Genomic DNA, 15,000 nt, shown 5'->3' with positions numbered 1-15,000 from the left:
ACCATTCAAGGTCGCAGACTGCTGGTCGGTGCCGGGTTGGTTCCTCTGGGAATAGAGAGGGCAGGCAGGGCATTCTGGCGTCACCCCAGGTGAGTAGGCACCATTCTCATCCAGAGCCCTCTGCTGCACTAATGTTTGTCTCTGTCTCTTTTCCTGACTTTTCACTGCATTCCCAGTATAAGGCGCTAGTAGATTCGGGTGCGGCTGGAAATTTCATTAATAAAAGTCTAGCTCATAGTTTAGGGATCCCTATTGTTTCTGTGGATATGCCTTTCCCTATTCATGCCTTAGATAGTCGACCATTAGGGTCAGGGTTTATCAGGGAGGTCACCGCACCTTTGTGTATGATAACGCAGGAGGGTCACAAGGAGAAGATTAGTCTTTTCCTTATTGATTCTCCTGCGTATTCTGTGGTGCTAGGCCTACCCTGGTTAGCTTGTCATAACCCCACTGTTTCTTGGCCACAGAGGGCTCTCACAGGGTGGTCGCGAGAATGCTCAGGTAGGTGTTTAGGGGTTTCCGTTGGTGCTACTACGGTGGAAAGTCCAGACCAGGTCTCCACCGTGCGCATTCCCCCCGAATATGCCGATTTGGCTCTCGCCTTCTGTAAAAAGAAGGCGACTCAATTACCACCCCATCGACTGGGGGATTGTGCGATAGATCTCCTGGTAGACGCTGCATATCCCAAGAGTCACGTGTATCCCCTGTCGCAAGCGGAGACGGAGGCTATGGAGACATATATCTCTGAATCCCTGCATCAGGGGTTCATTCAGCCATCCATTTCACCCGTCTCTTCGAGTTTCTTTTTTGTGAAAAAAAAGGATGGCGGTTTACGCCCGTGCGTTGTTTATCGAGGTCTTAATAAAATCACAGTGAAATATAGTTACCCGCTACCTCTGATCAATACGATTATTGAGTTAATGCACGGGGCACGTTTTTTCACAAAATTGGATCTCAGGAGTGCGTACAATCTGGTGCGTATTAAGAAGGGTGATGAGTGGAAGACGGCATTTAGCACCACCTCAGGTCATTATGAGTACCTGGTCATGCCATATGGGTTGATGAATGCTCCATCAGTTTTCCAATCATTTGTAGATGAGATCTTCAGGGACCTGCACGGGCAGGGTGTAGTGGTGTATATCGATGATATTCTGATATACTCTGCTACACGCGCCGAGCATGTGTCCTGGTGCGCAGGGTGCTTGGTCGCCTGTTGGAGCATGATCTATATGTCAAGTCTGAGAAATGCTTGTTTTTCCAACAATCCATCTCCTTCCTAGGGCATCGGATTTCCACTTCAGGAGTGGAGATGGAGAGCGACCGCATTACAGCCGTGCGTAATTGGCCGACTCCAACCACGGTAAAGGAGTTGCAGCGTTTTTTGGGGTTTTCCAATTACTACCGGAGGTTTATCCGGGGTTTTGGTCAGGTGGCAGCTCCCATTACCTCACTGCTAAAGGGGGGCCCGGTGCGCTTGCAGTGGTCGGCTGAGGCGAACAGGGCTTTTGAGCACCTGAAGACTCTGTTTACTTCTGCGCCTGTGCTGGCTCATCCGGATCCCTCTTTGCCATTCATAGTGGAGGTGGACGCATCCGAAGCTGGGATAGGAGCAGTGCTCTCTCAGCGTTCGGGTACGCCACTGAAGCTTCGCCCCTGTGCTTTCTTTTCTAAGAAGCTCAGCCCGGCGGAGCGAAACTATGATGTGGGGAACCGGGAGCTGTTAGCTGTCGTAGAAGCTTTGAAGGTGTGGAGGCATTGGCTTGAGGGGGCTAAACACCCTTTTCTCATCTGGACTGACCACCGCAATCTGGAGTATATCCGGCAGGCAAAGAGATTGAATCCTCGCCAGGCAAGGTGGGCCATGTTTTTCACTCGTTTTGTGTTTACTCTTTCTTACAGACCAGGCTCCCAGAACGTTAAGGCAGACGCATTGTCTCGGCTGTATGACACAGAGGAGCGGTCCATGGATCCCACTCCCATACTCCCAGCTTCGTGTTTGGTGGCGCCAGTAGTGTGGGAGCTGGACGCGGACATTGAGCGGGCGTCACGTGCAGAGCCTTCTCCCCCTGAGTGTCCAGCTGGTCGTCTGTACGTTCCGTCTGCTGTACGCGACGATTGATATATTGGGCTCACACGTCACCCTCCTCTGGTCATCCTGGGATAGGTCGGACGATGCGCTGTCTTGACGGGAGATACTGGTGGCCCACTTTAGCTAAGGACGTGAGGATGTATGTTTCTTCCTGCTCGGTGTGCGCCCAGTGCAAGGCTCCTAGACACCTGCCCAGAGGTAAGCTACAACCTCTACCCGTTCCTCAACGGCCGTGGTCACACCTGTCGGTGGATTTTTTGACCGATCTTCCACCTTCACAGGGTTACACCACGATCCTGGTCGTTGTGGATCGGTTTTCTAAGTCCTGTCGTCTCCTCCCTTTGCCCGGTCTCCCTACGGCCTTACAAACTGCAGAGGCCCTGTTTACACACGTTTTCCGGCACTATGGGGTGCCTGAGGATATAGTGTCTGATCGGGGTCCCCAGTTCACATCAAGGGTCTGGAAGGCGTTCATGGAGCGTCTGGGGATCTCGGTTAGTCTTACCTCAGGTTTTCACCCCGAGAGTAATGGGCAGGTGGAGAGAGTTAACCAGGATGTGGGTAGGTTTCTGCGGTCTTATTGCCAGGATCGGCCGGGGGAGTGGGCGAAGTTCGTGCCCTGGGCAGAGATGGCTCAGAACTCGCTACGTCACTCCTCCACTAACCTTACTCCCTTTCAATGTGTATTAGGGTATCAGCCGGTTCTGGCTCCTTGGCATCAGAGCCAGACCGAGGCCCCTGCGGTGGACAATTGGTTTCGGCACGCTGAGGAGACCTGGGAGGCAGCCCACGTCCACCTTCAGCGTGCCATAAGGCGCCAGAAAATTGGCGCAGACCGTCGCCGCAGTGAGGCCCCAGTGTTCGCACCAGGGGACAGGGTCTGGCTCTCGACCCGAAACCTGCCCCTTCGCCTTCTCTGCCGGAAGCTGGGTCCGCGGTTTGTGGGGCCGTTTAAAGTCCTGAGGAGAGTGAACGAGGTATGTTATAGGTTACAACTACCCACTCATTACCGTATTAACCCCTCGTTCCATGTGTCTCTCCTCAGGCCGATGGTGGCTGGCCCGCTCCAGGAGGCTGAAGTGCGTAATGTTCCTCCGCCTCCTCTAGACATCGAGGGGGTTCCGGCGTACTCTGTTCGATCCATTTTGGATTCGAGACGTCGGGCGAGGGGCCTTCAGTACCTCGTGGACTGGGAGGGGTACGGGCCGGAGGAGAGATGCTGGGTTCCGGTGGAGGACGTGTTAGATCCTTCCATGTTATCAGAATTCCACCGTCTCCATCCGGATCGCCCTGCACCTCGCCTTCCGGGTCGTCCCCGAGGCCGGTGTCGACGCGCAGCTGGAGCCGCGCGTCAGGGGGGGGGTACTGTCACGACTGCTGCCGAAGTCGTTGCCTCTCCTTGTTCGGGCGGTGCTCGGCGTTCGACGTCACCGGTCTTCTAGCCATCATTGATCCTTTTTTCATTTTCCATTGGTTTTGTCTTGTCTTCCCATACACCTGTTTTCAATCCCATTCATTACCTGTTGTGTATTTAACCCTCTGTTTCCCCTCATGTCTTTGTCAGAGATTGTTTTATTGTCAGTGTAGAGTGATTGTTGTATAGGTGTGCGTCTGGTCCTTGTACCCATGTTTATGTACATTTAGTGTTATGGAGCATACTCCGTGGACTTTATTAAAAGACTCCATTTTACACTCCATTTGACTCTCCTGCGCCTGACTTCCCTGCCACCTATTACATCTACGCATGACAAACACAGAGTTAGTTACACATGGAGTAAACAACAACACAGAGTTAGTTACATATGGAGTAAACAACAACACAGAGTTACACATGGAGTAAACAACAACACAGAGTTAGTTACACATGGAGTAAACAACAACACAGAGTTAGTTACACATGGAGTAAACAACAACACAGAGTTACACATGGAGTAAACAACAACACAGAGTTAGTTACACATGGAGTAAACAACAACACAGAGTTACACACACATGGAGTAAACAACAACACAGAGTTACACATGGAGTAAACAACAACACAGAGTTAGTTACACATGGAGTAAACAACAACACAGAGTTAGTTACACATGGAGTAAACAACAACACAGAGTTACACATGGAGTAAACAACAACACAGAGTTAGTTACACATGGAGTAAACAACAACACAGAGTTACACACACATGGAGTAAACAACAACACAGAGTTACACATGGAGTAAACAACAACACAGAGTTAGTTACACATGGAGTAAACAACAACACAGAGTTAGTTACACATGGAGTAAACAACAACACAGAGTTACACATGGAATAAACAACAACACAGAGTTAGTTACACATGGAGTAAACAACAACACAGAGTTACACACACATGGAGTAAACAACAACACAGAGTTACACATGGAGTAAACAACAACACAGAGTTACACATGGAGTAAACAGTCAATAACACAGTAGAAAGGTGTGTGCAAATGAAGTAGGATAAGGGAGGTAAGGCAATAAATGGGCCGTAGAGGCAGAATAATTACAATTTAATAATTAAACACTGGAATGGTAGGATGTGCAGAAGATGAATGTGCAGGTAGAGATACTGGGGTGCAAAGGATCGAGATAAATACAGTATGGGAGTAATGCGGTGTGTGTTGGTGGTCAGGCGCAGGAGAATTAACTTGCTAAAGACGTTTCATGCAAAAGAGCAAGATGAATAACAATATGGGGATGAGGAAGTTGGATGGGCTGTTTACAGATGGGCTGTTTACTGATGGGCTGTTTACAGATGGGCTGTTTACAGATGGGCTGTTTACAGATGGGCTGTTTACAGATGGGCTGTTTACAGATGGGCTGTTTACAGATGGGCTGTTTACAGATGGGCTGTTTACAGATGGGCTGTTTACTGATGGGCTGTTTACAGATGGGCTATGAACAGGTGCAGTGATCTGTGAGCTGCTCTGACAGCTGGTGCTTAATGCTAGTGAGGGAGATGTGAGTCTCCAGCTTCAGTGATTTTTGCAGTTCGTTCCAGTCATCGGCAGCAGAGAACTGGAAGGAAAGGCGGCCGAAGGAAGAACTGGTTTTTGGGGGTGACCAGTGAGATATACCTGCTGGAGCGCGTGCTACAGGTGGGTGCTGCTATGGTGACCAGTGAGATATACCTGCTGGAGCGAGTGCTACAGGTGGGTGTTGCTATGGTGACCAGTGAGATATACCTGCTGGAGCGCGTGCTACAGGTGGGGGTTGCTATGGTGACCAATGAGCTGAGATAAGGCGGGGTTTTACCTACCTAGCAAAGACTTATGAACACAGCAGAGAAAAATGTAATGGAAAAATGGTATTATGTTTTAAAAAATTCAAAAAGGATGTGTATGTCTACTATAGGTGTTGTTGTCCATAGGATCAACGTTTTCAACTTTAACCTGACCCCAGTTATAAACTGATCCTGGTTCAGCTGTTCAGAGCAGTGACCTCTGGTGTAATGGCTTACTATAGTGGTTACCTGCCTCCTCTACACTCTAACCACTAGGCTACCTGCCTCCTCTACACTCTAACCACTAGGCTACCTGCCTCCTCTACACTCTAACCACTAGGCTACCTGCCGCCTCTACACTCTAACCACTAGGCTACCTGCCTCCTCTACACTCTAACCACTAGGCTACCTGCCTCCTCTACACTCTAACCACTAGGCTACCTGCCTCCTCTACACTCTAACCACTAGGCTACCTGCCTCCTCTACACTCTAACCACTAGACTACCTGCCTACTCTACACTCTAACCACTAGGCTACCTGCCTCCTCTACACTCTAACCACTAGACTACCTGCCTCCTCTACACTCTAACCACTAGTCTACCTGCCACCTCTACACTCTAACCACTAGGCTACCTGCCTCCTCTACACTCTAACCACTAGGCTACCTGGTATCTCTACACTCTAACCACTAGACTACCTACCTCCTCTACACTCTAACCACTAGGCTACCTGGTACCTCTACACTCTAACCACTAGACTACCTGCCTCCTCTACACTCTAACCACTAGGTTACCTGCCTCCTCTACACTCTAACCACTAGACTACCTGCCTCCTCTACACTCTAACCACTAGGTTACCTACCTCCTCTACACTCTAACCACTAGACTACCTGCCTCCTCTACACTCTAACCACTAGGCTACCTGCCTCCTCTACACTCTAACCACTAGGCTACCTGCCACCTCTACACTCTAACCACTAGACTACCTGCCTCCTCTACACTCTAACCACTAGGCTACCTGCCTCCTCTACACTCTAACCACTAGGCTACCTGCCTCCTCTACACTCTAACCACTAGGCTACCTGCCACCTCTACACTCTAACCACTAGACTACCTGCCTCCTCTACACTCTAACCACTAGGCTACCTGCCTCCTCTACACTCTAACCACTAGGCTACCTGCCTCCTCTACACTCTAACCACTAGGCTACCTGCCTCCTCTACACTCTAACCACTAGTCTACCTGCCTCCACTACACTCTAACCACTAGGCTACCTGCCTCCTCTACACTCTAACCACTAGGCTACCTGCCGCCCCATGTAATGTCTTACTGTAATCCTCTTCAATAAATAACCTCTCTCTATCCTCCACCACACTGTGTGTGTGTGTGTGTGTGTGTGTGTGCGTGTGCGTGTGCGTGTGTGTGTGTGTGTGTGTGTGTGTGTGCGTGTGTGTGTGTGTGTTTAAATTGTAGCCTTCTTCTTTACTCTGATGAAGTCCCACCTTGATCAAACGCTTTCCCAGGATTCCATGTACCTGGCTCCTGAAACACACAACCATCAGGATGATTAACATTACAACACACACACACACACACACACATACACACACACACACACACACACACACACACACACACAGTAAATAGAGAGAATAGTGTGTAGATGTTACCAACCTCCACTTCCTAGCGGTCAGACAGCAGTAGATAGAACAGATAGAGATATCAGACAGAATAGTTAGAGATATCAGACAGAACTGTTAGAGATATCAGACAGTAGTAGACAGAACAGATAGAGATATCAGACAGAATAGTTAGAGATATCAGACAGGACAGTTAGAGATATCAGACAGCAGTAGACAGAACAGATAGAGATATCAGACAGAATAAATAGAGATATCAGACAGGACAGTTAGAGATATCAGACAGGACAGTTAAAGATATCAGACAGGACAGTTAAAGATATCAGACAGGACAGTTAAAGATATCAGACAGGACAGTTAGAGATATCAGACAGGACAGTTAGAGATATCAGACAGGACAGTTAAAGATATCAGACAGGACAGTTAGAGATATCAGACAGGACAGTTAGAGATATCAGACAGGACAGTTAGAGATATCAGACAGTAGACAGAACCGATAGAGATATCAGACAGTACAGTACATTTGGAGAGATCAGATAGTAGACAGATTAGTTAGAGATATCAGACAGAACAGATAGAGATATCAGACAGGACAGTTAGAGATATCAGACAGGACAGTTAGAGATATCAGACAGGACAGTTAGAGATATCAGACAGGACAGTTAGAGATATCAGACAGGACTGTTAGAGATATCAGACAGGACAGTTAGAGATATCAGACAGGACAGTTAGAGATATCAGACAGGACAGTTAGAGATATCAGACAGGCCAGTTAGAGATATCAGACAGAAAAGTTAGAGATATCAGACAGGACAGTTAGATATATCAGACAGCAGTAGACAGATTAGTTAGAGATATCAGACAGCAGTAGACAGATTAGTTAGAGATATCAGCCAGCAGTAGACTTGTCTACCCCAGTACCCAGAGTAGTCTACCCCAGTAACCAGAGTAGTCTACCCCAGTAACCAGTCTACCCCAGTAACCAGAGTAGTCTACCCTGCATGAGGTGAAACCAAACCAGTGGAAAAGTGGCCTCCACTCTCTATTCCAGTACATACAGATGTCTGTTTTCCCCTGCTCCTGTTCCTGCCCATTTCATAATGGGACATTCTAAATTAATGTTTACATATTAGGTAAAGACCAGATGACATTGAGAATAGTCTGAGGGGTGAAACTATGATCGCTTGATGAGAGAACAGGGTGTGCAGCCTGAGGCAAGGAATAACACAGTAGTTGTTTTTTCTCCACTTTCTCAAATCTTCAATATCCTGTACTCGCAGCGTGCCTCTCATATATGTTTTGATTTCTAAGATATTCTAAGGTTTGTATCATCTAAAGATGTTAAATAACTCTAAATCTAGCACATAGGACCCGTTTCAAATAATCATTTTAAACGTTCCACGTAGCCACTTCATATGCGGACGCTCGCTGTGGAATAAAACACATATCCTTTCCGTTTCATTCATCTTCTTCACACAATAATAAACCGTCTTCTGAGGAGACAATAACTGGCTTACAACATGTCATGACCTCCACAGCCCTGGTCACCCTGCTACCATCAGGAGACAGGACATCTAGACAGCCCTGTTCACCCTGCTACCATCAGGAGACAGGACATCTAGACAGCCCTAGTCACCCTGCTACCATCAGGAGACAGGACATCTAGACAGCCATGTTCACCCTGCTACCATCAGGAGACAGGACATCTAGACAGCCCTAGTCACCCTGCTACCATCAGGAGACAGGACATCTAGACAGCCCTAGTCACCCTGCTACCATCAGGAGACAGGACATCTAGACAGCCCTGGTCACCCTGCTACCATCAGGAGACAGGACATCTAGACAGCCATGTTCACCCTGCTACCATCAGGAGACAGGACATCTAGACAGCCCTAGTCACCCTGCTACCATCAGGAGACAGGACATCTAGACAGCCCTAGTCACCCTGCTACCATCAGGAGACAGGACATCTAGACAGCCCTGGTCACCCTGCTACCATCAGGAGACAGGACATCTAGACAGCCCTGGTCACCCTGCTACCATCAAGAGACAGGACATCTAGACAGCCCTGGTCACCCTGCTACCATCAGGAGACAGGACATCTAGACAGCCCTGTTCAACCTGCTACCATCAGGAGAGAGTATATCTAGACAGCCCTGTTCAACCTGCTACCATCAGGAGACAGGACATCTAGACAGCCCTGTTCAACCTGCTACCATCAGGAGACAGTACATCTAGACAGCCCTGTTCACCCTGCTACCATCAGGAGACAGGACATCTAGACAGCCCTGTTCACCCTGCTACCATCAGGAGACAGGACATCTAGACAGCCCTAGTCACCCTGCTACCATCAGGAGACAGGACATCTAGACAGCCCTGTTCACCCTGCTACCATCAGGAGCCCTAGTCACAACACTATTTCTCCCTCCATCCCCCTTTCCCTCTCTCTCTCTCTCTCTCTCCCTCCCTCTCTCTCACTCTCTCTCTCCTTCTCTCTCTCTCTCTCTCTCCCCTCCCTCTCTCTCTCTCTCCCTCCCTCCCTCCCTCCCTCCCTCCCTCCCTCACAATAGTCTGTCCCGAGGACAAACCACTCTAATAGTTTGATGCTCAGAAAGTCTTTGTTGTTCACTGTTAAAAGATGCTTTCAGAGATACACAGAACGTGCCTGTAGAGACATGCAGGTGTGTGCGTGTCTCAGCGGTCAGTGTGGTCAGTAGCCTGGCCTTACTTAGTGAGGGTCAGAGATTAACTGTCATCAGCTAAGAGGCTAAATCAGGATTTAAACCACCTGACAATCTGCTCACCTTCCCTTCTCTCTGTCTTTCTCTGTCTCTATATTCTCTCCCTCTTTGATCTAGTTTCAAATGTGTCCCTCCTGTCCTTCACAGTAGATCCCTCTCTCATCTCATTTCCTATGTGTCCCTCCTGTCCTTCACAGTAGATCCCTCTCTCATCTCATTTCCTATGTGTCCCTCCTGTCCTTCACAGTAGATCCCTCTCTCATCTCATGTCCTGTGTCCCTCCTGTCCTCCATAGTAGATCTCTGTCTGTCTGTCTGTCTGTCTGTCTGTCTGTCTGTCTGTCTGTCTGTCTGTCTGTCTGTCTGTCTGTCTGTCTGTCTGTCTGTCTGCCTCTTTCATTACACAGGTGCACCTTGTGCTGTGCACAATAAAATGCCACTCTAAAATGTACAGTTTTGTCATACAACACAATGTCACAGATGTCTTTAGTTTTGAGGGAGCGTGCAATTGCCATCCTGACTGCAGGAATGTCCACCAGAGCTGTTGCCAGTTCATTTAATGTTAATTTCTGTACCATAAGCCGCCTCCAACATCGTTTTAGAGAATTTGGCAGTACGTCCAACCGTGTCCTGTCCTATGATAAGTGTTGTCTCTAAGTGTTGTTTGTCCTGTGGTATATGGTGTCTATAAGTATCTATGATGTAGTTTGGCAGACAAATGTAGTATTAGGCCAATCAATCAATCAATCAATCAATCAATCAAAGGTTTTAGAACAAGTAATATAGCACATGCTGGTTCTTTATAGAGCCAAGCAGGTAGAATAAACCCTGTCCAGCCAAGCAGACAGAATAAACCCAGTCGGGCCAAGCAGACAGAATGAACCCAGTCCAGCCAAGCAGGCAGAATAAACCCAGTCCAGCCAGCAGACAGAATGAACCCTGTCCAGCCAAGCAGACAGAATGAACCCAGTCCAGCCAAGCAGGCAGAATAAACCCAGTCCAGCCAGCAGACAGAATGAACCCAGTCCAGCCAAGCAGACAGAATTAACCCAGTCCAGCCAAGCAGGCAGAATAAACCCAGTCCAGCCAGCAGACAGAATGAACCCTGTCCAGCCAAGCAGACAGAATGAACCCAGTCCAGCCAAGCAGGCAGAATAAACCCAGTCCAGCCAGCAGACAGAATGAACCCAGTCCAGCCAGCATTCAGAATAAACCCTGTCCAGCCAGCAGACAGAATAAACCCTGTCCAGCCAAGCAGACAGAATGAACCCAGTCCAGCCAGCAGACAGAATGAACCCAGTCCAGCCAGCATTCAGAATGAACCCTGTCCAGCCAAGCAGACAGAATAAACCCAGTCCAGCCAAGCAGACAGAATAAACCCAGTCCAGCCAAGCAGACAGAATAAACCCAGTCCAGCCAGCAGACAGAATGAACCCTGTCCAGCCAAGCAGACAGAATAAACCCAGTCCAGCCAGCAGACAGAATAAACCCAGTCCAGCCAAGCAGACAGAATAAACCCTGTCCAGCCAAGCAGACAGAATAAACCCTGTCCAGCCAAGCAACTCTGTGGAGTATTTATAGACCAATCACCCTAGAACGGCAGAGACAGGATGGGGACAGAATAAAGAGAGCAGTGCACATTATGGGGGTCGAACCTCTCACTCTCTCTGACCAGGCCAGCGGCTGAGGACTCACTCCTTAATGGAACACGCACACACAAGCACACAGACACACACACGCACGCATTTGCACACAGACACACATTCAGTACATGTCCCGGCAGCTCCATTCATCCCAGGGGCAGCTCCAAGACTCCGACAACAGAGAAGAGGAACAGACGCAAACACACACACACACACACGCGCGCACACACACACATACACTCCAATAACACTAATGGTGTTTCTCCATCTCTCTCTCCCTTCCTCCCTCCTTCTTTCCCACCCAAGCCGACACTGAGACGGCTCTCAAGGAACTACGCTGGATTTTGTGCAAACTGGAAACTGCATGTATTGTAGCTGGGAACATTAATAAATTATTAATAAAAAATACATTAAATGATAAATTAATAATTGATTTTGGGACTCTGAGGAAACCAAGTTTTATCAACACGTCCCTTGTCACCCATCGAGAACTCTTGCTCCTCCCCCTTCCGGGAACGGCAACAAGGCCCTCCCCCACCCTCCATTCGACAATTCAGATCACGCCTCTATTCTGCTACTCCCCCTTCCGGAATGGCTACAAGGCCCTCCCCCACCCTCCATTCGACAATTCAGATCACGCCTCTATTCTGCTACTCCCCCTTCCGGAATGGCTACAAGGCCCTCCCCCACCCTCCATTCGACAAATCAGATCACGCCTCTATTCTGCTCCTCCCTTCCTATAGGCAGAAACTTAAACAGGAACGTTGTTTAACGTTGGTCTGACCAAATGGAATTTATTCTTCAAGATTGTTTTTGATCACACGGACTGGAATGTGTTCCGGTATGCCTTCTGAGATTAGCATTGACGTAAAAACACTGATTCTGTGACTAAGTTCATCAGGAAGTGGATAGAGGATGTTATTTCTACTGTGATGATTCAAACCTAAAAAACTGCGGAAGCACCACACTTTAACCATTTGCACATCATTACAACACTGTATATAGACATAATATGACATTTGAAATGTCTTTATTCTTTTGGAACTTTTGTGAGTGTAATGTTTACTGTTCATTTTTATTGTTTATTTCACTTTTGTTTATTTTCTACTCCACTTGCTTTGGCAATGTTAACATATGTTTCCCATGCCAATAAAGCTTCTTGAATTGAATTTGAATTGAGTGAGAGAGATGGATGGAGAGAAAGAGGGAGAGATAGTGATAGAGAGAGAGAGATGGAGAGATAAATGGAGGGAGAGGGAGAGAGAGAGAGTTGGATGGAGAGAGAGAGAGATGGAGGGAGAGATATATGTACAGAGAGAGAGAGAGAGAGAGAGAGAGAGAGAGAAAGATAGAGAGGGGTATTTGGTATTTTCAATATCAGAAACTTGAATATAAAAAATATATATATATAATATATATAATATGAATATGTATAATATAAATATATATATAATATAAATATATATATAATATAAATATATATATACTATAAATATATATAATATGAATATATATCATATAAATATATATAATATTAATATGGTTGGTCTCAATGGTTCATCTGTAGAAGTTTGTGAGGGTTTTAGGTGCCAATCCAAATTTATTCAGAGTCCTGAGGTTGAAGAGGTCTTCACCAAACTGTCTGTGTGGATGGACCATTACAGGTTGTCAGTGATGTGCACACTGGTTATTTTCCTGACACCACTCCACCAGGGCCCTCACCTCATCCCTGTAGGCTGTCTCGTCATCTTGTTGTTGTTGGCAATCAGGCCACTGTTGTGTCATCTGCAAACTTGATGATTGAGTTGGAGGCATGCGTGGCCACACAGTCATGGGTGAACAGGGAGTACAGGAGAGGACTGAGCACACACTGGAGGTGTTGTTGCCTACAGTACCTCCACCACCTGGGAGTGGCCCATCAGGAAGTCCAAGACCCAGAGCCCTGAGATTGGTGATTCGTTTTGAAGGCTGAACTGTGGTCACTAAACAACACTCTTGCATAGATACAGTGCCTTGCGAAAGTATTCGGCCCCCTTGAACTTTGCGAACTTTTGCCACATTTCAGGCTTCAAACATAAAGATATAAAACTGTATTTTTTTGTGAAGAATCAACAACAAGTGGGACACAATCATGAAGTGGAACGACATTTATTGGATATTTCAATTTTTTTTAACAAATCAAAAACTGAAAAATTGGGCGTGCAAAAATATTCAGCCCCTTTACTTTCAGTGCAGCAAACTCTCTCCAGAAGTTCAGTGAGGATCTCTGAATGATCCAATGTTGACCTAAATGACTAATGATGATAAATACAATCCACCTGTGTGTAATCAAGTCTCCGTATAAATGCACGTGCACTGTGATAGTCTCAGAGGTCCGTTAAAAGCGCAGAGAGCATCATGAAGAACAAGGAACACACCAGGCAGGTCCGAGATACTGTTGTGAAGAAGTTTAAAGCCGGATTTGGATACAAAAAGATTTCCCAAGCTTTAAACATCCCAAGGAGCACTGTGCAAGCGATAATATTGAAATGGAAGGAGTATCAGACCACTGCAAATCTACCAAGACCTGGCCGTCCCTCTAAACTTTCAGCTCATACAAGGAGAAGACTGATCAGAGATGCAGCCAAGAGGCCCATGATCACTCTGGATGAACTGCAGAGATCTACAGCTGAGGTGGGAGACTCTGTCCATAGGACAACAATCAGTCGTATATTGCACAAATCTGGCCTTTATGGAAGAGTGGCAAGAAGAAAGCCATTTCCTAAAGATAAAAAGTGTTGTTTAAAGTTTGCCACAAGCCACCTGGGAGACACACCAAACATGTGGAAGAAGGTGCTCTGGTCAGATGAAACCAAAATTGAACTTTTTGGCAACAATGCAAAACGTTATGTTTGGCGTAAAAGCAACACAGCTCATCACCCTGAACACACCATCCCCACTGTCAAACATGGTGGTGGCAGCATCCTGGTTTGGGCCTGCTTTTCTTCAGCAGGGACAGGGAAGATGGTTAAAATTGATGGGAAGATGGATGGAGCCAAATACAGGACCATTCTGGAAGAAAACCTGATGGAGTCTGCAAAAGACCTGAGACTGGGACGGAGATTTGTCTTCCAACAAGACAATGATCCAAAACATAAAGCAAAATCTACAATGGAATGGTTAAAAAATAAACATATCCAGGTGTTAGAATGGCCAAGTCAAAGTCCAGACCTGAATCCAATCGAGAATCTGTGGAAAGAACTGAAAACTGCTGTTCACAAATGCTCTCCATCCAACCTCACTGAGCTCGAGCTGTTTTGCAAGGAGGAATGGGAAAAAATGTCAGTCTCTCGATGTGCAAAACTGATAGAGACATACCCCAAGCGACTTACAGCTGTAATCGCAGCAAAAGGTGGCGCTACAAAGTATTAACTTAAGGGGGCTGAATAATTTTGCACGCCCAATTTTTCAGTTTTTGATTTGTTAAAAAAGTTTGAAATATCCAATAAATGTCGTTCCACTTCATGATTGTGTCCCACTTGTTGTTGATTCTTCAAGCCTGAAATGTGGCAAAAGGTCGCAAAGTTCAAGGGGGCCGAATACTTTCGCAAGGCACTGTATTCCTCTTGTCCAGATGGGCAGATCATCTGTGGATCCGTTTGGAT

The 15,000-nt window shown here is 47.1% G+C and overlaps 1 protein-coding gene across 1 annotated transcript in view; it reads right to left on the bottom strand.

The window, feature by feature from the left end:
- The window catches only part of LOC139374560 (testican-3-like), a 40,745-nt gene that overhangs the window by 21,170 nt on the left and 4,575 nt on the right, over positions 1-15,000 (bottom strand). Inside the window, exon 3 of the mRNA XM_071115556.1 lies at positions 6,836-6,875. Coding sequence (XP_070971657.1) covers positions 6,836-6,875 — 40 coding nt within the window. The remainder of the gene's footprint in view (positions 1-6,835; positions 6,876-15,000) is intronic.

Source organism: Oncorhynchus clarkii, chromosome 19 (genome assembly GCF_045791955.1).
Source record: "Oncorhynchus clarkii lewisi isolate Uvic-CL-2024 chromosome 19, UVic_Ocla_1.0, whole genome shotgun sequence".
In the NCBI taxonomy this organism is placed as follows: domain Eukaryota; kingdom Metazoa; phylum Chordata; class Actinopteri; order Salmoniformes; family Salmonidae; genus Oncorhynchus; species Oncorhynchus clarkii.
Note: the sequence above shows the minus strand (reverse complement) of the source record. Positions and strands in the feature narration are given on the sequence as shown.